The 27,747-nt window shown below is 35.9% G+C and overlaps 1 protein-coding gene and 1 pseudogene across 1 annotated transcript; both read left to right on the forward strand.

Moving 5' to 3' along the window:
- The first annotated feature begins 112 nt into the window (after nucleotides 1-112).
- Nucleotides 113-15,542, forward strand: LOC121262923 (catalase isozyme 3-like). Its single transcript, XM_041165625.1, has 9 exons — nucleotides 113-131; nucleotides 12,119-12,174; nucleotides 13,017-13,113; nucleotides 13,388-13,665; nucleotides 13,778-14,554; nucleotides 14,695-14,784; nucleotides 14,887-14,954; nucleotides 15,081-15,174; nucleotides 15,281-15,542. The coding sequence occupies exons 2-9, from the start codon at nucleotides 12,160-12,162 to the stop codon at nucleotides 15,338-15,340; spliced, it is 1,479 nt and encodes a 492-aa protein (XP_041021559.1). The 5' UTR covers nucleotides 113-131; nucleotides 12,119-12,159; the 3' UTR covers nucleotides 15,341-15,542.
- A 6,785-nt stretch (nucleotides 15,543-22,327) lies between these two features.
- On the forward strand, nucleotides 22,328-26,039 carry LOC121263218 (annotated as a pseudogene).
- Nucleotides 26,040-27,747: the final 1,708 nt, after the last annotated feature.

Genomic DNA, 27,747 nt, shown 5'->3' on the forward strand with positions numbered 1-27,747 from the left:
TTTTATTTAACTTGTAGTTTTAAAATCATCTCCGTTGGATCATTTTTGTGACCCAAGTTATGAGGATTGGACCTCATTTCTTTTCCCTCCATTTTTCTTCCTCTCCTTTTCTTTTCTTTTCTTTCTTTTTTTTTTTTTCCTCTTCCTTATTTCTCCCCTCCCCCGTGCGCGCGGACCCAACCCTCTCTCTTTCTCTCTCCCCGCGTCCGTTCCTTCTCCACCAACCAACGCCGCCGTGCATTGGCGGTGGTCGACACCGCCCAGCCCGCTAGCTTCCCCAGCCGCCGGCGACCTCACCCCACCAACCTCACCTCCATCCGCGCCGCCGTTAACCACCAGTAGCCCTTCAAAGCCGCGGCCACCATTCGTTCCAACGCCGCCGTCGCACCACCATTGGCCACCATCTTCCTACTACATCATCATCGACCTCTTGGCAACCCATTGGACCCAACCCCAGCTCCGATCCGCCACCGGTGAAGCTCCACCATCTACATTTCCGATTTGGGCATTTTGGTCTTCTACCGCCCATTTCGCCGCCACCCACGGCAAACCACCACCACCACTAGCTTCACCGACCTCCCTAGGCCCTACCCTATTAATCTTGAGTCTTCGTTTGCCTCCGTTTGAAAGTTGGTATTGTGACCCACGGCCACAGTGTATTTTACACTGTGGTGTTGCTCAAACGTCGCATTTTTCAACTTCGTGATCCTTCAGAAATTGTTATATTGCACTGTAAGTATTTCTCCAAAGAACTTTCATAATTTAAATGTATTTTTGCACTAACCCATTTCACTGTATTTTTTGGCATGCCGGACTGAGTCCGAGGAGTTCGGGGGTCGGATGGATTTGTGATTGGAGTTGTTTGGTTGGATTTGATTAGATTGGTAATTGTTGGTTTGGATATTGTGTTGGTACATGTGCATTTCATTATTTCATGCATGATCATGTTTGTAAAAGAAAACTGGGTTTTCGTGTATTGCATTCATGTTCATGTGTTTATGAAAACTGGGTTTTCATGTGAGAATGGATTTTTGGTGCGTGTGTATCACGACCCCAAGCCGAGATGGGGTATTAACTCGGTGGAGCTCCTCTGGTTACTCGGGAGCGGAATATACTGAGTAACGTCCCCTGGATTGTCGCCGGGCGACAATGGGATCGGACGAGATGGTCTCGTGCCGAATCCGTGGTCCTTCTGCTGGCGGGGACTAGAGGATGTCTGGCCACGTACGCGCTGGGCATGGAACTGGGCATCGCTCGTTGCGTAGTGTGGGTGCTTGGCCATGTACGCGCTGGGCGCGGAACTGAGCACCGCTGCGAAGCCAGGACTTGCGGATGGTCCATAGGGGAGGCCATGGTGCATATGGAAATAATGCATGGTGCATTTGGAATTAATGCACTATTTTCTGGGAAAATAGTGCGAGTTGGTCTTTGGGTAAATCATTTTCTGGGAAAATGTTTTTACGGATATTTTGGGCCAAAATGGGATTTTGGCGTGCGTTGGAAAATTATCATTTTCGGGAAAAATGATGTTTTATGGAAAAATGCATATTTTTCATGTGCATGCATGTTAGTTGCATTTAATGCATTTTATATTACGTTGTTGTTTTGGGTTATACTTATCTGCGATACCATTTTGTAGTAACGCAGATTTTGATGTAGATGAGGAGGAGGAGGGCTAGCCTGAGGAGACGGCTCCGCCTGAGGAGTGATTTGGGATCACTCGTTTGTTTATCTGGAACTATTGTAAATTATTTTATGGATGACTGTATAACTGCTATTTAAATCTTTACTGATGTTTGATTGTAAATAAATTCTGGTACTTAGTTGACTATCCGCTGCGTTATTTTATTTGTACACTGTTGCATGTACACACACACTGTCACTTCGTTGGGATGTGTGACCGTGTTGTCACCATCTTGGCGTCTCGATCCCTGTGTATTTATATAAGGGGGATTGGGGGCGCCACACAAAGGTTTGTATGGAGCTTGTCTATTTGGGGCTTGTACAAATCATTTCTCATATAGAAAAGCTATCAGAAGAGGGCTATGTTAAGGGAATGTGTTTGGTTTCTTTGTGTAGAGTCTAATTTTGGTTTTGTGCCATCTAGTTTGATGATCCAATTTGATAAAGATTCATTGCGAGTTTTTGGTAAATTTTCAATAAGACTTGAGCTATAGAGGGCTTGAATTGACCCGACCCGTTACTTAGGGTTGGGCCATGGTATCATGCATTGCAGACACTACATCTAAAGTTTTATGATTATGTTGGCATTTGGGATATATGGGTGCCCATCAAACGATTTGTTCTCCTATTTATTGTGACAATCGTGATGCCATACCAGTTACTCATAATGATATTTTCCATGAGCGTGTTAAAAATATCGAGATTAATTGTCATCCACGCGATTTCATGATTTTGTTTCCAAACTCAAGTTGGTTCCACCATCTAGAGTTTGATGGGGATGTTGATGTATATTACTTTAATTAGAATACTACCTAGATTATGTTGATGCATATTATATTGATTAGAATACTTTATGATTTCACTTGGCCTCTTTCTCTATAAATAGACCCTCTTATTGTACATGTTATTCATTTAGAAATTATAGAAATATCATTCAAATTCCATTTACTTATTTTCTTCAAGTATATATATTGTATTATTTTCATACGGTCGTTGTATTGCCACACTGTGTATTTGATTGTTATCTAAAATAAAATTATCCGTAATTTCGTAGACGTAGTCATGTTCTTGGGCCGGACCAAATAGGCCTCTCACTTGGTGGGACAAACCCATCAAAGGCCGTCATCTTCACTTTGCCAGATCGATGAGCCTCCCTTTGGATTGTGGAATCTCGACCTTTTAGACTGGGCCATTTTACCCTCTCCATGGTTGTTAAATCAAATTCAACCCATCTCAAACTAATTATTGATGAGACTCATTACTTTTTTAATTTTTTATAAAAAATTAAACTCATCTTAACTTACTTCATACATTTCAATCTAAAAAGTTAAACCCATCTCAACTTAAAAAGTTAAACACATCTCAACAAGATCTACAAAATATTATTATTTACAACTCAACTCATCTCAATATCCAAATGCAGCCGAGTAACTTTTAGCAAAGACCTTTCTTTGCTCTTACCTTTCTATTTCTCTTTACCCCCAAAAGTAGTTTGTACCATCCTTTTTTACTGATTCTCGATCTCTTACAAAAAAAGTTTAACTGAAATAGTAATTAATGACAAGTATTGGAACAATGATATATAATATTACTAATCTATCTGTTGGGGTTAAATCAGCAATCTATAATTTAACCTTGAGATAAGCCAGAAACTCAAGCTAAGAGATAAAGCCATGAAGAGATAAGACAAATTGACTCAGACACCTAAAAAGAAAATGATTCAGACTCCTAAAAGAAAAGGGACTTAGATTCCTAAAATGAAAGAGATTCTCAGACTCCCAAAAGGAAAGAGACTCAGACTTCTAAAAGGTAAAGGCTTCACAAGGCAAGTTGAAACTCTATATATATGAGGAGATCCCCCACAAAACAAAAGAACTCTCGACAATCTCTCTACATAGAAACTCCACTACAACTCCAAATGATCTTCCCCAAATTCTTCCATTATATTGTGAGATACATGAGGTCATGAGAGATTGTAAAACCACCCATTATAATAGATTTCGCCCCCAAACAACCCATGGGTGTAAGTATTATGCCGAACCATGTAAATCCATGTGTCTCTCTTCATTTATTTTTATACACTTATTTATTATTTATCATATGGATGACGCGAAAAACATCGTATCGAAGCCTGAATCATCTCGTGGGACGGGGATAATTCTTTCTTACATTCTAGTCTGCAGTGCAAATTAAGGCATTAAAAATTGGCACTGTCAATGGAATCGACGATATCTTTTATACCGAAATTGGGAGAAGGATATTCTCTGACTCACGAGATCTTCTCCAGAAAATCTTAGATAAGTTCCTCGACCTTGTACCTATTATTTTATTTCGTAGAACATATATATATATATATATATATATATACATATATATAGGGACCCACGAAAGGGGTGCACTGCACTGTGAACGTGCACCGAGCACTTGGTGATGTATGCCATGCACGTTACGTGCTCGTGCATGGCTCGATGCACCTGCACGGCCCCTTCAAGCATCGCCAAGCATGGCGGACTTGCTGTCCACCACCTCCGTGTGTGGAGCAGCACAATTTTGCCAGGAACCACAATAAAGCCGACGAGGGTTTCCCCGCTGGTATCTCACCGCCAGGAACCCAACAACTAGCGAGAGATCACCCATTAGCTGCCTAGGGGCTGCTAAGACTACCAACAACCACAACTGGGCTTGTCGGTGTTGTCTACCGCCGGCGAGGTGATTCCCTCCCGTTGGCATGCCTAGATCCGATGAACGGAGGTGGGTAGAGGATTCATGCATGATGCACGCTGCAGGCATATTCACCCACAGGAAACTCGCTAGCCAGTGACCACCACCAGCCTCTGTCACTAGCACAATGGTCCTTTACCACCGTTAGCCACCACTCTTACAGCTGGAGCTCCCTGTCACCGACGAGATGGTCCTCAACCATGGAAGCAGTTCATGCTGGGATCAGTGTAGGCAGAGGACGCACTCTCCCGAAGATCCACAAAAACCAGGCATTCATGTATCGTCAAGACCGCCACCAGCCACCACCTAAGCTGCCGAAAATTTCTATAGCCAACAAGGAGGTCACCGCCCACAAAGTATTGCTCGCCGACCATCCCTTGACATTTTCACCAGTGCACACCAGCTTGCTCGACGTTGACTGTCACTCGCACCATTTTTTGTCACCGGCATGAGGGGATCCAGCTTGTTTGTGATGGAATGGAGTCACTGTCGATAGCGATTGGAGTACTGGGAAGAGCCACAACAAGATGATTGTGAGCTGGTAGACCACTAGCAGGAATGGAGTCACCATCGGCGGGTTTCTGGAATACCGAGAAGAGCCACACCAAGATGGCCTTGAGCTAGCAAACCACCAGCAGTTGCCACCAGTCCAACTGCCATTTTCTGCCGCCAACAAGAAGGAACCCGAGCACAAAAGTTGTCCTCGCAAAGATTCTTGATGCTGGAAGCCCAAAAGCATACAAGGAAGACTTCGTCGATTGATTACGAACCAATGAGACCACTAGCAACCTCCATCCAACTCGCCGGTGCACTCTATCACTATCATGACTATCCTCAACAATAGAAACTCCACCTGTTGCAAACCTCCTCGCCATAGTGGCGGTCAACAAGCACACCAGAAGGGGTTGGAAGCCAGCGAGCAAACCACCTGCAGGCTGTATTCTTACATGCAACTACACGGTAGCAAGGGCACCCACATTCCCGCCAGGAAAAGCCACAGAGACCGATGGCGATCATTTATGCCGTTGGTGAGCTTCAACAAAGGCGCGGAACAATGCTAGAAATCTAAGCATTCCCACAGTCCCCGCCACCCCAGTGGCAGACAATGACCTCACCTAAAGGAACACGACCTTTGGCAGTCGGCGATACTCTACCAAGCTCGCCACGCCTGTGGCATACAACCAAAACGTAGCACCACCAGCAGGCAACGAGCATGTAGTATGTTTTGGTTTCATGCCAAGGAGACCAAGACTTCACACCACAGAAGCTCCTCGCCACCCTCATCGACCTTGTACACACTGAACCATAGAGAACTTTCTCATTTACAATTGCTCCTCACCCACGATTGAGTGAAGCCACTAGTGCCAACCATCCAGACCGTCAAGGTTTTGTGCCATGGACTCCATACTAGTTAGAAATGAACAGCTTCCACTACGCAAAAAATCGATTGGCAGCAAACAATTTCAGTTGTGAAAAATGGAAAACAGGGAAAAAATTGCTATGGTTTGTCTCTATAAAACAATGCTATTTAAAATTTATTTTTACTAACAAATTTGGCTTTTGGAGATCTTTTCCACTGAAACTCCTTGAGGTTCCACAAGAATCCGAGTGGCTACATGCCTCAGGAATATACTTTGCGAAAATTGCCCATGTGACACAGAACACTGGCTATGAAGCCCCTCCCAGGCACCATACAGGCTTCTTAATCTGTTTGCATCAGAGTAGACCACTCGATATCGAGGGCATCTTGAGCCATCATCAAGGCCAAAGCATGGTTGCCTGCAGGCATCGCCCATGTGTCACCAACCTTCACTACGTTCTAGCAGAATGACTCAAGTTTACAAATTTCAAACTTATAATTTGTATTACACTAACCTATTTGGTTTTAGGTGAAAACCTCTCAGGACGATCACTCAACAGGCGTGGAGGTCAAAAGACCCCACAACCCACCAACAGTTAGCCACCAGTGTCGAGTCTAACTCGCGGTGCAAGCAAACAGGCAAAGAGGTCATCAGACCCCACGACCCACCAACAGTTAGCTACCAGTGTCAAGTGAATACTCGTGGTGCAAATCAACAGACGGGAAAGGTCAAGGACCACCAGACGTCTATAGTTAGCCACCAGTGTCGAGTTAATACTTGCGGTGCAAATCGACGGGCTTAGAGGTCACAAGACCCCGTGATCTTAATAGTTAGCTACCAGTGTCGAGTCAATACTTGCATTGCAAATCAACAGGTGGGAAAGGTCAGGGACCGCCCGACCTCTACAGTGCACAACATCTTCTCCAGCAAACGATGAGTGTTAATGCTTACGCCACAATCGCTGCCAGTGGGTTTACCTTCTGGTACGAGCCACCAAACTCTACAATCGCCTTAAGCGGGTTACTTTCGGAAACGAGCAACCATGCTCTACAATTGCCTCGCGTGGGTTTCCTTTGAAAACTAGTCGACGGGCTCAGCAAGCTTAAGATGGATCCAGGGGATTGACAGACACCCTGACCACTTAAGCACTGGTTCCTACAAACAAATAACAAAATGAGAACACCAATAACAATTTACACCAAGGGGTAGAAAACCCACAACTACCAACAAAAGTAAAAACAATCACAAAAATACACTCAAAAAACCAATAATGGAAATAAGCACTCTTCGCCGCTAATAAACAATCTCTCAAACAAACATGCACGCAAATAAACAAACTCAAAGTCGAGCCCCGCACTTGCCGTTACCGCAGGTGAGTACATCTCCCGCTCAAGCAGAGTTTCACCCTCTCTCTTAATGCAGTTGAGTACATCTCCCGCCAAAGAATAACTCCACGCGCCCACTTAATGCAATTGAGTAATCTCCCGCCAAAGTAAAGCTCCACGCTCACACCTAATGCGGTCAGGTACATCTCTCGTCTATCTCTCCAAGCTGAGCCCCTCACCACTTAGCACAAAACAAATTGAAAACCAGGACAGAACAACAAACCAGGGACCAAACAGGAAACCAGTGACCAATTTTCAAAATTTATTTTGCAAATTATTGACTTGAAGATTCTCAAGACCTTCTTCTCCAGCAAATTACCCTTAAGAATCGCGAGTATCTATAAGGGTCAAATAAGTAGCCTATAATTTAGCCTTGAGATAAGGTTGAAAATTAAGCTAAGAGATAAAGCCATGAAAAGATAGGACAAGTTGACTCAGACTCTTAAAATGAAAGAGATTCAGACTCCTAAAAGGAAAGAGACTCAGACTCCTAAAAGGAAAGAGATTCAGACTCCCAAAATGAAAGAGACTCGGACTTCTAATAGGAAAAAGGCTTCACAAGACAAGTTGGATCTCTATATATATGAAGAGATCCCCCACAAAACAAAAGAACTCTCGACAAGCCCCTCTACACAGAAACTTCACTACAACTTCAAAGATCTTCCCTAAATTCCTCTTTTGTATTATGAGATATATAAGGCCATGAGAGATTTTAAAACCATCCATTATAATGAATTTCTCCTCTAAACAACCCTTGGATATAGGCATTATGCCGAATTATGTAAATCTTTGTATTTCTCTTCATTTATTTTTATTCACTTATTTATTATTTATCATATGGATGAATGCGAAGAGTATCATATTAAAGCCCGAATCGTCTCTTGGGTTGGAGATAATTTTTTCTCCATTTCAATCTGTTGTGCAAATTAAGACATTTATAGTATCCGTTGTTTGCAACCTTAACTAGATGAGTTCAGAACAAAAGGTGAAAGGCAATGCGAGTGTGAATTTGTTTTCATGATGTTTCTGATACAAGGCAAACAAATCCACCTCCAATCTCTCCTTTCTAAAATGAACCTACCTCTACCCTCTGCGACTAAACGCCTTTCGCTCAAGAATATAAGATGTCGTTAAGTTTGGATAACGTTACATATAATTTTAAGATCTACATAATTTTTTGTAAAAAAAAAAAAAAAAAAGTCCCATTATTAAAAATAAAATTTTTTTACGTGAATTTTAAATATATTCACTTCTTTAAGAGGGTGGGTGCAAAATTTGCACATTTTAAAACTATTTAAACCATTTTTTAAATATGTAATGTTTTAAATGAAAACAAGAAAACTTAAAAGTGAGTTTTATAATATTTATTTACCAATCAAAATGTCAACAAAATTTACAAATTTAAATTAAATAGAAATGATATTTGTAGTTTTAAAATGTAAATTCCACACACTCATTTTTTAAAAAAAAAAGATCTATATAAAAAAATAATTTTATAAATAATAATTTTTTTTGAAAATCAGTGTATGAGAATAACGCATTTTAAATATATATATATTTTTTTATATTTGAGGTAGAATTATTTTTTTATTAAAAAGTTTCGCAAAAGTTATCTATTTGACATCCCTAAAATCATTCCTCTTATTCTTTTTTCTTTTTAAGCCAACAAATATATTTCATTAAAAAAGATGATACAAGAGGAGAAGTGAAGTTTCCTAACAAACACTCCAAAATAATAACAATAGTGTAAAGTGGTGGATAAAAAAGAAAAAAATGGTTTTTACAACCAATTTCTTGGTCGTCACTCATGTCTTACAAAATGGACGTGATGGAACCTTCGCTGAAAATGGTGAAAGTAGCAGGTGCACTATTACTTGTTGTCTTAAGATAATTTTTTGAGAGATCCTTATATCCTTCTTCGAAATCACGGTTTAAGAAAGCGATAACATAGTGGGATATTCGGCATCAAGTGGACTGATCTGCTGATCATCTTCATTTCTGCGCTCCTGTGATGGCATGTGGCAGCCACGCGTTGGTGTGATGGAGTCTGGGTGGCCCAAATCTAAAAGATCTCGGCGAGACAAAGCTGCTGGTACGATGCGTGTAGCCGTCAGAAGCGTCGTTGTGCAATAGTGCGTGGGGAACACATGCAGAAACAAGCTATGCGTGAGGACTACGTACCGACCTTTTTGGCCCGACTCCTTGCCATCCCAGTATATCGACGGATGTAGGATAGGATGGTGAGGTGCGTGTAGGTAGACAGCAGTCAGAGAGCAACAAATCTAACCAAAATCGAACTAATGGAGGGAGGACTGAAAAAACACTATCTTAAAATCGTATATATAATATAAAAATGAGAAGAAGAAGGAGAACAGGGCGAGAGAACGTAAGATAGTGTATATACAATGCAAAAATGTAAAAGTATATGAAAAATTATTTACTATCAGTCGCATAAGTTGCGGTACACCGTGTTGAAGAAGTAAAAAACAATAAAAATAAAAATAAAATTCTAATACCACGTCGAGTGTTCATATAGTACGACTGATGCACGTCACTGCTAAAAGTGTGTATACAGCTCCACCCATCACGGAAATGGGGTTATAGCATAGAGAACATCTGGAATAACCCCATTTCTCTCTCTAAGAAACGTCAGTTACGTCGCGTTAAATCATTCCTCTTATTCATTACACATCACTCGATTATTTTTTGTTGGATGATTAATGGCGTCTTATCAACATCAGGTAGGGCGTCTTATCAACATCACCTTTTTTTTATTTATTTATATTATGTTTCGTCTGAAAAACCTCTTTTACATCAAAGGATGAAGCGAGTCATAAAATTGACAATCACGGGATGTCTACCCTGCAACTTCTGGGACCATGACGTCTGAATCATGCAAAGAAAAGAATAATCACCACTTAAATAGGTTCCTGAATCATATATAAATAAATCTAATTATATATATTGTGCATATATGAGTTTTTTATTATTTGAATAATGTTATTTATTATTTTTATTTTTATTTTTTTCTCATCATTTAATGATACTTTATTATTTTATGATATATCATCATATGATTAAAAATTATTTATTATATTTTATTTATAAATTTATTATATAATATCATATTATAAAATGATAAAAATTAAGATGATGAATAGATTTTTTTATTATTAAAATACAGTCAGTGGCCCATCTCACATGCTTAGAAATTATAGCAAAATACCAAAAAACGAAGATTTTCCATATCCTCTCTCAATCATCTTGGCGGTGAGATTTTCCATCTTTAGACCGGCACGTTAAAGGATATGCTTTAATAATCCTATCTCGGAAAACTGCACCAGTCTAATTGTGGGGTCCTTTTATTTTAACACCAAAATTCATTTCTTAAAAAAAAAAAAAAAAAAAACCCAAAATCGTGGATAAGGTTATCTAGAGGCCTACGTGTTTTTCTAGCGTATTAAGGTTTTATTTATTTTTACAAATTATTTTATTTTATATCATTTAATTATTATATATTTTTTTAACTCTAGTATAAAATAATTTAATTTTTTTAAATTTTAAAATAAAAATTATATTTTAATAATATTTTATTTAATTTTTAACCTTTATTTAATTTTATTTTATCTGTATAAAAAATGAGGTTAAAATAAAATGGGGTATTTTTTTAATATTTATTTTTTAAAAAATAATAATTAAAGTTTTTTTAACTAAATAAATAGTATTTATTCAAATCAATTACTTGAAACTCCCAACGGTACTTTTCCAACATAGTGGGGTCTGGTTAATCAATAATTTCAACAGTACCTTAAGCAGGATAAGATGCGAGTGAATTCAGCGACCGATCCCACATCGAGCAATAAAATTACTGATAAATCCTTGAAAATGGAATTTATTATTTGAGTAAGCTGGTGACGATAAGTTTTGCTTAAAAAAAAAAATCGATTTTATTATTAATTTTATTTTTATCTAAATTATAAATTTATCTATTTTTTATTAAGAATACACATGACTTAGATTATTTAAAACTGTAAATATTATTTTTTTTATTATTTAAAATGTATAATTTGTTATCATCTCATCTAATTATTAATTATTTTTAAATTTATACATAAAATAAAATAAATAATTTAAATTTAAAAAATTTAAAAGAAAAATAATATTAAAAATATATATTTTTTAATAATTTTGAATTTCTATTTTAACTCATCTGAGAAAGATTCGCATATTTATAAACAAATAAAGCGATGATTATTTAAAATAATCTGATAGAGTGCTGACTCCGAGCCAACTCAACTTTGCCAACTCCAACCAATTATTTCAACGTGGGGCCCACTTCTACTGTTGGTCCCGAATTGATAAATCATAAAATTTGGTTTAGCGACCAACTGATTTGTCTTTTCCGAAGGTATGGGTGGAAAATGAATACCAAATACCCATCTGAGATGAAAATTCTCTCGTTATGTACGTTTGGATGGTGATAAGGTTTCAAAAGAATTATAAGCAGTAGGAAAAATAAAATGAAAGAGCAATAAGAAATACATTGGTTAAAAAGAGATTATATAAAAATAAATTTATAAATTGACTTAATTTGATGTAATACGTCATATTATAAAGTTATTTTTATTATAAAATAAATTTAATAGATTATATGAAGTCACGTAAATTTATAAGTTTATTTATATATATACTCTTTTTATGTATGTATTACTTTTTAAAAGTAATAATATAATATTAAATAATAGTAATAATAAATAATAAATAGTAATAAAAAATAAATAATAAGTAATAAATACAAATGAATCAGTATTACGAGGTATTCTGTCTCTCTTTTTTTTTTTTTTAAAATAATATTATGCAGAAATAGAAAGACAATGCCCATACATATAGAATATGAACCGTTTGGTTATAAATATCGCTAAATCAATAACAAGAACTTCCACACTCATTCTACTCCTGTTCCCGATCTCTTTCTTTCTTTCTGATCTTCCTTCTAGCTAGCTTGCGCCATGGATCCCTACAAGGTATATATATATATATATATTCCAAACTCATATTTCATTTTGTCATGATCCTTATGCCTACCAATTTCTTAATTCTTCCCGGGGAAGGGGAGTCGTACGCTTCCTAGTTTTCGTTTCTGCTGTTTATTTTCTTTTCATTCACCCATGTTTCTTGGATTTGGTTTACAAGAAGGTCCATGCATGTATACAATGATCGATGATCGATCTCAGATCTCTAAGTGTGTGTGTATATATATATATGATGAATTCTTTTTGTTTGGCTAGCTAGCTAGCTTAAATTATTAATTGAGATGTTTAAGGTATCAGAATTAATGATGGTTTGGGAGGAGTACTACTTCTTCTATTTATTAATATGATGCCTGGTCATATATAGTTCCGTACGTTTAGATTTTTAAACGGGTTCACTACTTGGAGTATTATATATATATGGCCACGTATGATCTATCTATATTATTGTGAAATGGAAAATTCTTCTTATTCCAAGCGACTTCGCGTATCAAATCGTGCACCAATATTGACATGTAAGATAATCGTTTAATGAAACGGTGTGAATTGAAAATGGAAATGATTTTTGTGATAGAGGACTTTTTATTCTCTCAAAATTTTTTCTTTTATTTTTCTTTTCAATAAAAAAAATATGTGAGAGTCAGTATGTGATTTTGTGTGTCAAATCGCTTATACCTAGTAAGACTCTTGTGGAATTTCGTGAAGTTCTTGATCTGTTTGTACACAATATATATGGTCGTTGTGAGCATTTGGATCGATCGATCGGTGCTCTTGATGGAAAGCTTGCTGAATATGGGTATATATATAATAATTTGTGTTTACACGATGGCATGCAGTACCGCCCCTCAAGTGCTTACAATACACCCTTCTGGACCACGAACGCTGGGGCTCCCGTTTTTAACAATGACTCAGCCTTAACCGTTGGATCCAGAGGTATTTTCACTACGTACGATTGTTATTTATAGTCACTTAATATAATTGGTAATATACTTGCATCATGTTCATGCTTAGGAGACTCAGTTATAACTCATTAAGGAAAGTAACCCTTGTTAATTTATGCTCAGAATAAGAATTTTTGTTTCGTATTGCCTGCCTCAGATCAGCACACATATATAATCCCATGTTTCATATATTTTTTCTTTAGTTGAAACGAATAGAGTTGAAATGATGCAGGATTTGTAACACTCTGTTTCTGTTTAATTCACAGGTCCAATTCTCCTTGAAGACTATCATCTGGTTGAAAAACTTGCCAACTTTGAGAGGGAGAGGATCCCCGAACGTGTTGTCCATGCTAGAGGAGCCAGTGCGAAGGGGTTCTTTGAGGTCACCCATGATATTACTCACCTCACGTGTGCCGATTTTCTGCGAGCCCCTGGAGTTCAGACACCTGTGATTGTCCGTTTCTCCACTGTCATCCATGAGCGTGGCAGCCCTGAAACCATTAGGGATCCTCGAGGTTTTGCTGTTAAGTTTTACACGAGAGAGGTGAGGTTTTCTTCTGATATTTCAAGATCAGGATATATATGAACACTCAGAGACTGTATTGGATTGTCGTATTTATATATGTGTTTGGCTTGACGTTTTTCTTGGTGCTCAGGGTAATTATGATCTTGTGGGAAACAACTTCCCCATCTTTTTCATCCGTGATGCAATGAAATTTCCCGATGTGATCCATGCTTTCAAACCCAACCCTAAGACGAACATCCAGGAGTATTGGAGGGTTATGGACTTCCTCTCCTACCATCCAGAGAGTCTGAACACGTTCATGCTCCTGTTTGATGATATTGGTATTCCACAAGATTACAGACACATTGAAGGCGCAGGTGTTCATACATATACCCTGATCAACAAGGCTGGGAAAGTTACTTATGTTAAATTTCACTGGAAACCCACTCTTGGGGTCAAGTGTTTGTTGGAGGAAGAGGCTATTAGGATTGGAGGAACTAATCACAGCCATGCCACTAAGGATCTGTACGACTCAATTGCGGCTGGAAACTATCCTGAGTGGAAATTCTACATCCAGACAATGGATCCCGAAGATGAGCACAAATTTGACTTTGACCCTCTTGATACAAGCAAAATCTGGCCTGAGGACATCTTGCCTCTGCAGCCAGTTGGCCGCTTGGTCTTGAACAAGAACATCGACAACTTCTTTGCAGAGAATGAGCAACTTGCATTCAACCCTGCTCATGTTGTTCCTGGTATCTACTACTCCAATGACAAGATGCTCCAGGGTCGGATCTTTGCCTATTCTGACACTCACAGGCACCGCCTCGGACCAAACTATCTCCAACTCCCAGTTAATGCACCCAAGTGTGCTCATCACAACAATCACCATGAGGGTTCCATGAATATCATTCACAGGGATGAGGAGGTATTACATTTTTTGTCAATCAGATTCAGACTTGTATGCAAGCAACTTCCTTGGTGTCACCCTGCAGGAATGGTGGAAGATGCCAATTCAGGTGGTATTGTCTATTTATTCTGATCAAATGCTTTAATGCTAAATTTTAGGTAAATTACTACCCCTCGAGGTTTGATCCTGTTTGTCCTGCTGAGAGATTCCCCATTCCACGTGATATACTCTCTGGACTACGTGAGCAGGTTAGTTCCTCGATCCAATTGCATCCTCCTTTTTTCAAAATGTACCTTCGACATGTTGTTGAATGTTCACCTCTGATCATGAAAGACTACTGGTTAATGCAGCGTGTTATTGAGAAGGAGAACAACTTTAAACAGCCAGGAGATAGATACAGATCCTGGGCACCAGACAGGTAACCTGAGTTCCTCAACTGTTTTAACTATAAATATATATATATAAAAACAAATAGATGGGCATGTCAATTTAGCATTAATTTGCTTCTTTTTCACTTATGATTTGATCATGATCTTTTTCCCAGGCAAGATCGATGTGTCCACAGATGGGTTGAGGTTTTGTCTGACCCACGTGTCACCCATGAGATTCGCAGCATCTGGGTCTCATATCTCACTCAGGTGATCCTCTCGATCTCTTTCTATTTAAGTTCTTCAAAGCTGGTTAGAGCTGTCATGATAATTTTGATGTTAACCGTTGGCATGCATTGGCTATATATATGTACAGGCTGACAGGTCTCTGGGTCAGAAGGTTGCATCTCGCATTAATGTGAGGCCAACCCTGTGAATTAAGGTGAAGAAAGTTGCACGTTTTTATGAGCTGAAGAGAATCGAGAAGAAGATAAACCAAAATGTGAGGGGAAGGGACAAATTAGAGTGTTGTTGATCACATGCATATTTACCGTACTTGTAATATCAGATACTGAAACCTTGGCATGCATCTTGTGTTTGCTTCAATCCAATAAATTATGCCGGTTGTATATCTGCAATTAAGTTCTATTTATATTTATTTTGGGTCGGTTTTATAGAAAATAAAATATAATATAAAAAAAAAGATGGAGAAGAGAGAAAGAGGGAATGAGGCGTTGAAGGTTATATCTTTACTTTCTCAATTGTTATTGAATACAAGCTATACATCTCTGTTTATAAGAAAATTATATTAAGATAAGATAAAATAAATATTATTAAAATCAAATCAAAATAATATCAAATCAATCAATGCAATATAAGTTATATAACCAGCAGCCTTAAGGTGACAAGTTCTGTGAGGATCCTGTTTTCATATGGTTTGGAATCAAAGTCCAAGGCCCATTTCGTTTATGAATGCACAGGAAAGTGGATTGGCATGATTTGATTCTCGTTTCAGAATTTGCTCAAAGCTGCTTGATCACTGTTAATCTTGCAGCCACTTGCTAAAAATAAAGTAGAATCTTTGGGTTCACCTTGAAGTCCAGTAAGGGGTTATTTGCACTTGATATTATTAAGAGTGACACAATCCGTTAACTCAATATGAACAGGACACGATAAAAGGGAATTAAGATTTAGCCTTAAAGGATTCGGATAAAAACGGATTGACCCGTTTAAGACACAATTGCTTAATGGGTTGATAACAGGTCAACCCGTTATGACCCATTAAGAAAGTTAAAATTACAATTATACCTTTATACCTACAAATGAAATTGTTGAAATTTTAATTTCGATATTTTTATTATTTGGATTATAATTTTTGACTTGTAGTTAATTTTATATTTTTTTATAGATATTGTGATTTTAATATTTATATAAAATTATGTTAAATTTAACTAGGTCAAACAAATTAATTTCGGATCTATTCAACTCATTTACATAAACGGGTCAAAATAGGTTGATACGACACGATCCGTTATGTTAATAGGTCGTGTTAGGGTTTGAGATTTTGACATGATAAGTTTAACGGGTTAGGTTAGAGTTGACCTATATAGTATAATATACATGTATTGATACGGTACGAATACGATCCGTTAACACGATTTGACACATCTAGATATTATTGCTATATTATTGTCTAAACTAAATCCCCATAGGTACATAGAGTTATTCTATTCTCATGGCTAGAATTTTTACAACTAGAATATTAGATTGTAAGATATGATTTATAAAATTCAAATTTTAAATTTCTCTTCCAAATTTATAAATTATACCATGAAAACACTAATTAAATTTGTTATCCGTGCATGCTGACTTATAACTAGAATTTTTCACGTACATAACATTGAGTTACTATGTAATATTGAAATGGTGCATCTGGCATATTTAATACACAATCCAAGTCCGAACTGATCGTGACTATTTCTATGGAGAGTTTGACGAAGAAAAGTTTCCCATCTGGCACCCAAATAAGCATTTGTTATGAATCCAATTAAATTGGACTGGGGTTGATGGGCTCTACTCAGTTGTTATCTTTTATTTTTATTTGAGTTGTCAAAGTAGTTTAGTGGTCCATGGGCTCAGTTAATATGAGTTAAAATTGGCCTATGGCCTTAGTTGGTTGCTGCCGAATTAAGTCATCATCTTTTAGTATATGAAGAGAAAAGAGGATCCTTGTTTGGGAGCCTGGAAAGTATATTGCTGAACTGTTGTTATTTTCATTGGAGGAATTGGGACCTCGAATATTCTAAGGCGTAGTTATTTTCATCTTCTTCATTGTTATCTTTTGCATGATTGTTACATTCATCTAGTATTATCTCTCTCTTGTTCTTGATCTTCTTTATTTTCTATATTAATGTTTCCTTCATGAGAGGGTTCTTTACAGCATTTGATTAATGGTATTATTTTTACAATGAAAAATAGTATTTACAGTTTTAAAGTGTGCAAAGTTATAAATCGACCTATTTATTCTTTTTGAAAAAAAGTAAGTAAATTTAAAATTTACATGAAAAAATTATTATTCAATGACGGACCTTATTATTTTTTAAAAGGAATGTGGAGTAGTTTCCTAAAATTATATCTTCTTTTATAATATTCCTTTTTAACTTTGTTTGGAACAAAATACAAGAGTCTTGTGGCTAAGGTTAACATTAATAACGCTCACCGTCACTTCTATTAAAAGCGTTCCAAACTTATCTCATAAATATCTAAACTAGTTAACTAAAACTCGTTTTATCTATTTTAGCTAATAATCGTTTTGTCTATTTTTTCTATTAGATAACTTTTTTATATCATTTTATTTAAATATATTTTTTATTCAATTTAAATAGTTTTTTTTCTAACTTTCATTAATTTATTATATTCTCAATATAATTTTAATATTTTTCACATTCTCTTATATATTAATGTGATTGAAATGTCTCTCCACTATTAAAAATAAAGAAAATAGTCCGATTAGAAAACTAAAATAAAATAAGAAATAAGAAATTTGTTTATTTTATTCTTTGTGGAGGAGTACCATTTACCATTTTTCATGTCTTACAAAATTTGAACACAATAATATTCTAATTACTTTTTCATCATGTGCTATTAATGAAAGTACAAACGTAATAAATATAAAGAAAGATAAGTAAAAGAAAAGAAAGGTATGTATTTGCAGTTTTAAACTGTATAAATCTCGTGTATATATATATATATATTTTTTTTTTTTCAAATTTAAGAACCACATGAAAATAATTATATTTTTAACTATGGATCATGTTTTTGTTAGAAGGAATACATGATCTTTAAGACTATATATATCTAATATTATTAAAAAAAAAATACAAAACTCGGAAGCCACATATATATACATGATGTATATAATATTATATATATATATCTTATCCTATCCTATATATCATATATGTATACATATATATGCATATATATATTAATTAGTAATATTACCAGCTTTCAGTACAGTTCAAATTACTAAATTCACAAACACAGGTTTTTGGCTTTTGGAAGCAATATATCGATCGGGGAAGCAACACACACACCACCTCCCATGCATGCGCCCCAACCGTAAGTGCTGGTTGCGAAAACGTGGATATATAAGGAACGCCCCATGAATGAATGAATCCCTTGCGTGAGTACGTACGTGTAGAAACCCTAGAATGGGGAGAATATTTTGGGAAAGTTTTCCTCTTTTCGTAAACTCTTATTTCACAAATAAGAATGAACAATGCATAATTACAATGAGAAAAACTGATTTATATACATGTCCAAAATAGCTAGAAGTAACTTTTGCCTGCTAAGTTTATTAGCTCTAATACTCCCCATCAAGATGGAACATGAAGATTATGAATGCTCATCTTGGATAAGAGAAAATGAAACTGAACTTTGCCAAGAGCCTTGGTGAAGATGTCGGCCAGTTGATGAGCTGAAATAATATAAAAAGTTTTGATAACACCTTTGGCTTGTTGCTCCCGTATGAAGTGACAATCAATTTCAACATACTTTGTGCAAGCATGATGATTTGGATTGGCTGCTAAGGATAAAGCAGATTTACTGTCACAATATAAAACTGCAGGTGAGTGATAAGGAATGTGTAAGTCATGAAGAATTTGTAATATCCAAATTACTTCACAACTAGTTGATAATAATGCGCGATACTTTGCTTCAGCTAAACTTCTGGACACTGTAGATTGTTTCTTAGATCCCCAAGAAACCAATGAGTCACCAAGAAAAGGCAAAACCCGGTAATAGATCTTCTGCTATCAACACAGGCAGCCCAATCAGAGTTAGAAAAACCTTTGATTTGTGTAGAATATGAAGCAGGAAAATATAAACCTTGAGCAGGAGTCCCTTTGACATATCGAAAGACTCAATAGGCAGCATCTAAATGTGATTTGCAAGGCTTGTCCATGAATTGTGCTAGGGAATGAACTGAATATGACAAGTCTGGCTGGGTTATGGTAAGATACAATAATCGACCAATGAGCCTCCGATATTGAGATGGATCTTCTAAAAGATTGACATCTGATTTGGTCAATTTAAGTTTAGAATCCATAGGAAATAGAGCAGGTTTACAACCAAGAAAACCAGTATCTTCCAAAACTTCAAGTGCATATTTACGTTGAGAAACAGAAATTCTAGCAATATTGTGAGCTATTTCTAAACCCAAGAAATTCTTAAGCTGATCCAAGTCTTTGATCTTGAATTTATCATGAAGATAAGACTTCACTTAAGTGACACATGACATGTCATTGGAAGCAATTATGACATCATCAACATAAATAAGAAGTGCTATAAAAAAAAGAACCTTGTACCTTTGTGAACAAGCTATAATCAGCTTTAGATTGTTCATAACCCAAAGATAATAGAGCAGTAGTCAATTTTTGAAACCATTGGCAGCTGGCCTGCTTCAATCCATATAAAGATTTCTTGACGAAGAAAATGAATATGACATATTGTAAGATCAAGAAGAAAGCAGAGTGTGAAGGCAAGCGAAAGAGATGTAGAAACAATAGAATGGGAAGAGTATTTTGGGAAATTATTATTCTTGTTCGTAAACTCTTATTTCACAAATAAGAATGAACAGTGCATAATTACAATGAGAAAAACTTATTTATATACATGTCCAAAATAGCTATAAGCTAACTAACTTAACATAACTAAGAGACTAGAAAAGTAACTTTTGCCAGCTAAGCTTATTAGCTCTAATAGTACGTACGTCCTCCTCAATTATTTCCTACAAATTTATTTCATGCATTTATTATACGTGTCTCCGATTTGAGAAAAAAGTCATAATTTACGTGCTTAATTATTATGTGCTAGGCCAAATACGTTGCTCATATTTCCAAATCAAGAAAATCTGTAATAGATTAATTGCACCCAAAACTCAACAACATTTATGGCAAAATTTCTCTTTGTTTATTGAATATATATATATATATATATATATATTTATATATAAGAATTAGGTCTCTCTTAATTAACAAGTAAAAGTTCGTACGTAATATCCATTTAGGCTTTTCGTACCAGTCGGTGATCATAATTAGTGCTATTCAACCTGCATATTAGTGTTAATTATTTCCATTTATTTTATTAATTTCACTAATTACCAATTTCTAGAACGTAGATTATTAACTAATAAATGATCATATCATGATCAAATAATAAATTATAATAGTGATCATATATATTAAATTGGCTACCTTCATAGTTATAAATATATATGTCATGACTACGTTTTTTTTCCCACATGTTTTATTTAGTTATAAATAATCCGAAGTCATGATGAAGTGAAATTTTTTTAAATCAATATAAACTATATATAATTAATAAATTTTCCTATCAAGCGCCATTGTGAGATGATTTTGCATACTTTTAGTTAAGATTAACTTCATATCATTCTTAGTATATATTGTTAAAAGAACTGATCAACTAGTAATTAACAATTGGCGTCATCATAAATTATATATTAGAATTAGACGTTGTGTGATGCACTGAAAAATTATCAATTTTGTTTACAACTTGATAGTGAAAGTACTCTATGTGCCATTTAAAAAAAATTAAATATAGAGGAAAGAAGACAAAAAATATAAAAGACTATGAAATGTTTCATCTCTTAAGATTTTGGATTATTTAATATATTATTTAATATAAAGCTAGCTAGATGGCATGGCTTAACAGAAACAGAACTCCTACTTCAAATAGAAAAATGTTTTAGCCACAAAAATATTCTACAAAAATAAATCTACAGCTTAATTGTTGTGGTATGTTTAATTGTAAAATTAATTTTATTGTAAAATAAATATAACACGTCATATGAAGTCATATTAATTTATGAGTTTACTTTTATAATATTTATTTATGACTTTAGTACTTCTTTTTAAAAAATTATATATGTTATAGATTTATCCTTCCCAAATAATTGACAATTAAATCCCTTGCATGTTTCTAAATATGTCTAAATTCAAACCTAAAAAAGAATTTGCAGGCCCGATCACTTGAATCTCTACTACCAGACCTTTCAGATCTGATCTTTGTGGTTGAAAAGAGACAAATGTGTTGTATTCACATGCCGTCACAGATTTCAAAATCTACCGGAGTTGGTCCAAACTGTATAATCCATTCTTTTTCGCATCTATCTTATTGCTTTCCATATTTTTAATTAAAATTAAAAAAAAAAGTTTGTATTTCCAACATTTGTCTGTAGAGGTTGAGTCATTTCTTTCTATAAAGAATGAGGTTGAGTCTCTATTTAGGCAGAGAGTGTTATCTCTTGAACGTTTCTCTGTAGAGAGTATTAGCAATAGTAAAGATCAAATTAGTCACAAGAGGAAATAGCCTCGTTTGATTTATGATGTCATGTTTGATATGCAGACATTCTAGAATGTATCTGGTCATGGATATAAGTTTCTCTGGTGAATGAATGATGACGGTTTCTCTTAAAAAAAAAATTACAAAATCACATTTAGATATTTATATTGATCTGAAAAAACCAATCATGATACAATGAAATCGTCGGTTGAATTAATGAGAGGATGATTATAGCCTTGTTTGTTTTCGAAGATAAGATGAGATGAGATGAGTTGAGATTAAAGTTAAAAATTTGAATAAAGTATTGTTAAAATATATTTTTTAATATTATTTTTGTTTTGATATTTGAAAAAGTTGAATTTTTTATTTTATTTTGTATTGAAAGTTAGGAAAGTTGTAATGATTAGATGAGATGAGATGTTTTCTTAAAATAAACGAGAGTTTATACACTCCCAAACCAGGCACCATGCCGGCATGCCCCACGAACTGACCTCAACTCCCCTCTCTTCCCACGCACAGACAGTGATCTCTCTCTCTGTGACCCAATTAAGGGCCATGCATGGATCCCTACAAGGTATCCCCATTTGATTCAGCTTTTCATGTTCCTTTTGTCGTTTATAGCCTCGACTTCGAATTTTGTTGTTATTCATGGTGTGCTTTTTGTTCTCTTCCCTTTTTTTAAAAAAAAAAAAAAAAAATCTCTTGAATTCATTTTACACGGAAGAATTCAGCTTATTTTTGCTTGAGGAGAGCCTTTTTCGGTTTGGACATATAATTGTGACGTTGGATAATTTAGGATCTGATTATAAGAGTTGGACAGGTGATCTTCGTCTCTTCTTAAATAATAATAAAAAAAAAAAAAAATCTGGAGCTACGTACATGCCTGAATATGCATGCATGGTGTTTAATTTTGTCTGTATGGTACTGCAGTACCGTCCCTCAAGTGCTTACAAGTTACAACTCACCCTTCTGGACTACCAACTTCGGAGCACCGGTTGGAACAACAACTATGCCTTGACCATTGGATCCAGAGGTTATGCATGCTTTGTGTTGATTTTCTGAATGATCGACGTGCATGGCTAGTGTTGCTGCATGCTGTGAGTGTCATATTAATCTAATCAACCCTCTTTTGATTGATTATATATTTTTTATTTTTTGGGTTGAATTTTCGTTAGATTGAAATGTATGTATCCTTTTTAAATGGGTTTTCAGATATAAATAGGTGCTCGATCGAGAATTAATAGATTGCTGTAATCGTTATTTTTATAGTAAAGGTCTTGAGTTCGATCTATTCAGACTCTACACTTAATTTATAATTTCAAAATCCTATTAGAATTTCCATAGCTAGCTTTCTTCATGGGAATTTATTTCTGCATTTTTTTTACACAAAGGATTAAGGGATTTTTATGGGATATATTATTAACATAAATGTTTTTATATATAAGAACAAATTATTTAACATAATTTTGCCTATTGATCAATGTCAAAGCTTGTTTTATTCTTTTGATCCATTTTCTTCCTCGTAAACAAATAGAGTTGAGAAGCTGTATTTAGGATTTTAAGTCCTTAATTAATTTAGTTGTTTGTTTGACAGGTCCTATTCTTCTTGAGGACTATCATCTAGTGGAGAAACTTGCGCGGTTTGATAGCTAGGGAGCGGATCCCAGAACATGTAGTCCATGCTAGGGGAGCCAGCGCGAAGGGGTTCTTTGAGGTCACCCATGATATAATATCTCACCTAACATGTGCTGATTTCCTGCGCACCCCCGGAGTTCAGACACCTGTGATTGTCTGTTTCTCCACTGTTGTCCATGAGCTTGGTAGCCCTGAAACCCTGAGGGATCCTCGAGGTTTTGCAGTGAAGTTCTACACCAGAGAGGTGAGGTTCATCTAATTGGCCAAAACATTGCCGCCCAGAACTAGTCGCTGCTTGTAAAAAAAAATATATAAATTTTATGTTCATGATGTGACTCATGAATTGATTTCACTGAACGCTATAATAGTCAATGGCTGTAAGCTTCCAAGTTCCACTTTTGTTTTTCATATCTTGACCTTTTCTTGTGTGCACAGGGTAATTTTGATCTGGTGGGAATTAAACAATTTTCCTGTATTTTTCATTCGTGACGGTATGAAGTTTCCAGACCTGGTCCATGCTCTTAAACCCAACCCTAAATCTCATATCCAGGACAATTGGAGGATTTTTTACTTCTTCTCCCACCATCCAGAAAGCCTGCACATATTTACCTTCCTCCTTGATGATCTGGGTGTTCCACAAGACTACAGGCACATGGAAGGTGCAGGTGTTAACATCTATACCCTGATCAACGAGGCTGGGAAAGCGCATTATGTAAAATTTCACTGGAAACCCACTTGTGGGGTGAAGTGTTTGTTGGAGGACGAGGCCATTAGAATTGGAGGAGCTAATCACAGTCATGCCACACAGGACCTTTATGACTCAATTGCAGCTGGACACTATCCTGAGTGGAAACTATACATTCAGACAATTGATCCTGATCATGTTGACAAATTTGACTTTGATCCACTTGATGTAACCAAAACCTGGCCTGAGAATGTATTGCCCCTGCAGCCAGTTGGTCGCTTGGTCTTAAACAAGAACATTGATAACTTTTTTGCTCAGAACGAACAACTTGCATTTTGCCCTGCAATTGTGGTTCCCGGTATCTACTACTCAAATGACAAGTTGCTCCAGACTCGGATCTTTGCCTATTCTGATTCTCAGAGGCACCGTCTTGGACCAAACTATCTGCAGCTTCCAGCTAATGCTACCAAGTGTGCGCATCACAACAATCACCATGAGGGTTCTATGAACTTCATACACAGGGATGAGGAGGTACTTAACTAGCTTGACCTGTATGGAACCTTAGTGCTATATTATATATACCCACTAAGGTGGTATTGCAATTTTATGCTTTCCAATTTACGTAGAAGGCTTCTCAGGCGCTATGGTGCTAATTTGTAGGTCAATTATTTTCCATCGAGATATGATCCTGTTCGCCATGCTGAGAGGTTCCCCATTCCTGCTGCTGTCTGCACTGGAAGGCGTGAGAAGGTCAGTTTCCATCAATTGTATCAGTCTTTCATCAAAATATAACTTTGATATGTGGGTTGTTGAGAGAGTTCAACCATAATGATCACAGTTGCATGTATAAATGAGCCTTATTCATCTTCTTCCTTCTTTCAGCAAAGCTGTTCCCTCGATTAGATCATCTAATCGTAGCAGTGTAGGTTTTGACCTTCTTGATACCATAATTACAAACATTGAAAAAAAAAATTGCCTTTTCCTTCTCCTTTTTCTCTAGATCTACGTTTCTCTCTACTCCTTTTTCTCTAGATCTACTTTTCTCTCTAATTGAGCAAGAACATTTTTTTTTCATTTCCCAGATTTCAGGCGTAAGTTAAGTAGGCCGTGTGATAAATAAAAGTGGAAATATTTGTATAGCAATTCACCCTGTATTTGTTGGTTATATAATTCAGCGCATCATTGAGAAGGAGAACAACTTTAAACAACCAGGAGAGATACAGATCCTGGGCACAAGACAGGCCAGTACTTGTTTTCCTCCATTGTTCTAATTAACTACAAATATAAAGACATATATATATATATATATTATGGATGTGTTTTTAGTTTAATATGATGATTTCTTTTGCATTTCTCTCGTGATCTAACCCACGTTTATCTGTCGATGCGTAGACGCTTTATCTAACCCACGTTTCACCCATGAGATCCGCAGCATCTCGATCTCATACTGGTCTCAGGTGACTCCCTCTCGAAATTATACCTTTGATCATGATTTTAAGGCCATGATTTCAGAATGAATTTGTGGTATTTTGATGTTAATTGCTGCTGGAATTAATTGTCTACAGGCTGACAAGTCTCTGGGTCAAAAGCTAGCCTCTCGGCTTAATCTGAAGCCAACCCTGTGAGGCCGGGTACTGATCATGCAGGCAGGCTTGAGTTGGAAGAAAGTAGATTAAGATCAAGGGCTAAATTTAAGAGGAAGCCGATCATTTGGAAGAATAAAATCAGTGCTAATACAATGATATAGGTATACTTATATATCTTATGCTACAACTTGCACATTGAATTTCTTAAACTCAATGTTTCATTAATCTAAATAAATGCCGGCCGGAATTCTATTTGCAAATTCATGAATTTGATTCACCCAACTGTCATCCATAATTCATGAATATTAAGGATGATGATCATGTGCTTACAACTATTTTACACCACATTTATAATTAATTTATCAGTCGTGTGTTCATATTAGAACAACTTATTCCTTTTTTTTTTTTTTTTTTGTTTTTTTAATGTCTAGTGGTTGATGTCACACATTAATCAAATAGTTAAGGAACTGCCTATATAAGGTAGGATTAAGTACGTATTAGTAAAGAAAATAAATTTTACTTTCTTTTTAATATTAATATATAGCCACTAATTCTACGCAGATATATAGTACATGAGTCTCGCAAGCAAAGTACTAGAATCTCAAGTCAAGCAACCTTACAACGACTTCCACTTGGTTTCATTACAAGAATTATGGCCTTTTGCCATGAATTTTTTTTCCAACACACGGTCGTGGCAAATAATTACCGAATCACACGAAAGCCGTACGTGAAAAATAAAACAAGCCTTTCCCCACAAAATATTGTCGGCAAGTAAAACTTTGTGAGGAAAATATGTTTTGACGGCCAAGAAAGATTTAATTAATTGATCTTGATAAGGTTATAACACTTGCAATAGTTGGTCCGTCCCAGGATTGTTGATCCTATTATATATATTTAGTATGGATTACCACTAAATTAAGGAACCCATATGGAACTTGGTCGATTTTTGGTTGTTGAATTGAAAATGAACGTGTCATGTACATGATCGATCAAACTCTTTCGATCTTTAGAGGTGGTTTCATCCAGATCCATCTAATTTTGAGTAGAATTTGTGATTCCTTAACAATATGCATTTATAATATACATTAAGATGAGAAAAATTATTAAGATGAGAAAAAATTAAGGGATGTAATACAATTGGTATAGATTTATTAACATTCTATAATTTTTTTTTTTTAAAAACAAAAAAGGACTTTTTTCGATCCTCGACTGCATGGGAAGTAAGATTGTGTTGATAAGTTCAACGGTGGTGTTTCCGGACGATTTGACAATCGACAGTTCAACTAAAGCCGGATGGTTTCCTGCAGGTATCTATCTCACGGAATCCTGGACTCAATCCTTTTGGTTGTGAATCTATCAGAATCGGAGTTATGGGAAGCTCTCAATCTCAAAGCTGTACGTAGGATCATCAAAAGAAAAAGAAAAAAAAAAGAAAAGTATAAATTTTTATAATGGATGTCCATTGATCTTCAATCTTTATTGGTTAATATTGTAACTGGGATCGATCTTCCGACGTCCAAATTAATCAGCCACACGATCAGAGATGGAGCACATGATGAGACAGCATAAATAATGCTATATATATATGTTTTCGAACAAGATGCATGGTTACGATCCAAGGAAGTCATAGGTTTATGCTTGTTTTGTTCTCATGCACCTGTTTGTCCTGTCTTAATTGCTTCCTCTTGAGATCAGTTTCTTTATGAAAATTGAGGCGATGATAGATAAGTTTACAGGTGTTGGAAAAGATGAACTTAAAACGTTTCTTTAAGATTAACGCCCTTCCTTGTATAATCTCGAGACCCTTTCTGCTTGCATGCATTGTGACTACTGGGTTTTGGCTGTATTTGAGTTTGAGCAGGACCAGAATATTGGATATGTCATTTATAAAAAATAAAAATAAAATCTTTTTTTTTTTCCTGTGTTTTTAATAGATCACTTGTAGTCCATTTTTGAATCTTTAGAAATGGTATATATTTTTCTTCCTCGGCTCTTTGAAGGCAGATCGAATCCCAGCCGAGCATCCAGCAGTCGTTGTGCAAACTGCAAAGTGCCGACGAAATGGCCATTATT

Source organism: Juglans microcarpa x Juglans regia, chromosome 4S (assembly GCF_004785595.1).
Source record: "Juglans microcarpa x Juglans regia isolate MS1-56 chromosome 4S, Jm3101_v1.0, whole genome shotgun sequence".
Lineage (NCBI taxonomy): Eukaryota > Viridiplantae > Streptophyta > Magnoliopsida > Fagales > Juglandaceae > Juglans > Juglans microcarpa x Juglans regia.

Excerpts from the sequence above, each read along its gene's own strand:
- LOC121262923 (XM_041165625.1), top strand. Across the intron at positions 13,666-13,777 it reads TTAAGTTTTACACGAGAGAG|GGTAATTATGATCTTGTGGG; the intron begins GTGAGGTTTTCT and ends CTTGGTGCTCAG. Across the intron at positions 15,175-15,280 it reads GGGTCTCATATCTCACTCAG|GCTGACAGGTCTCTGGGTCA; the intron begins GTGATCCTCTCG and ends ATATATGTACAG.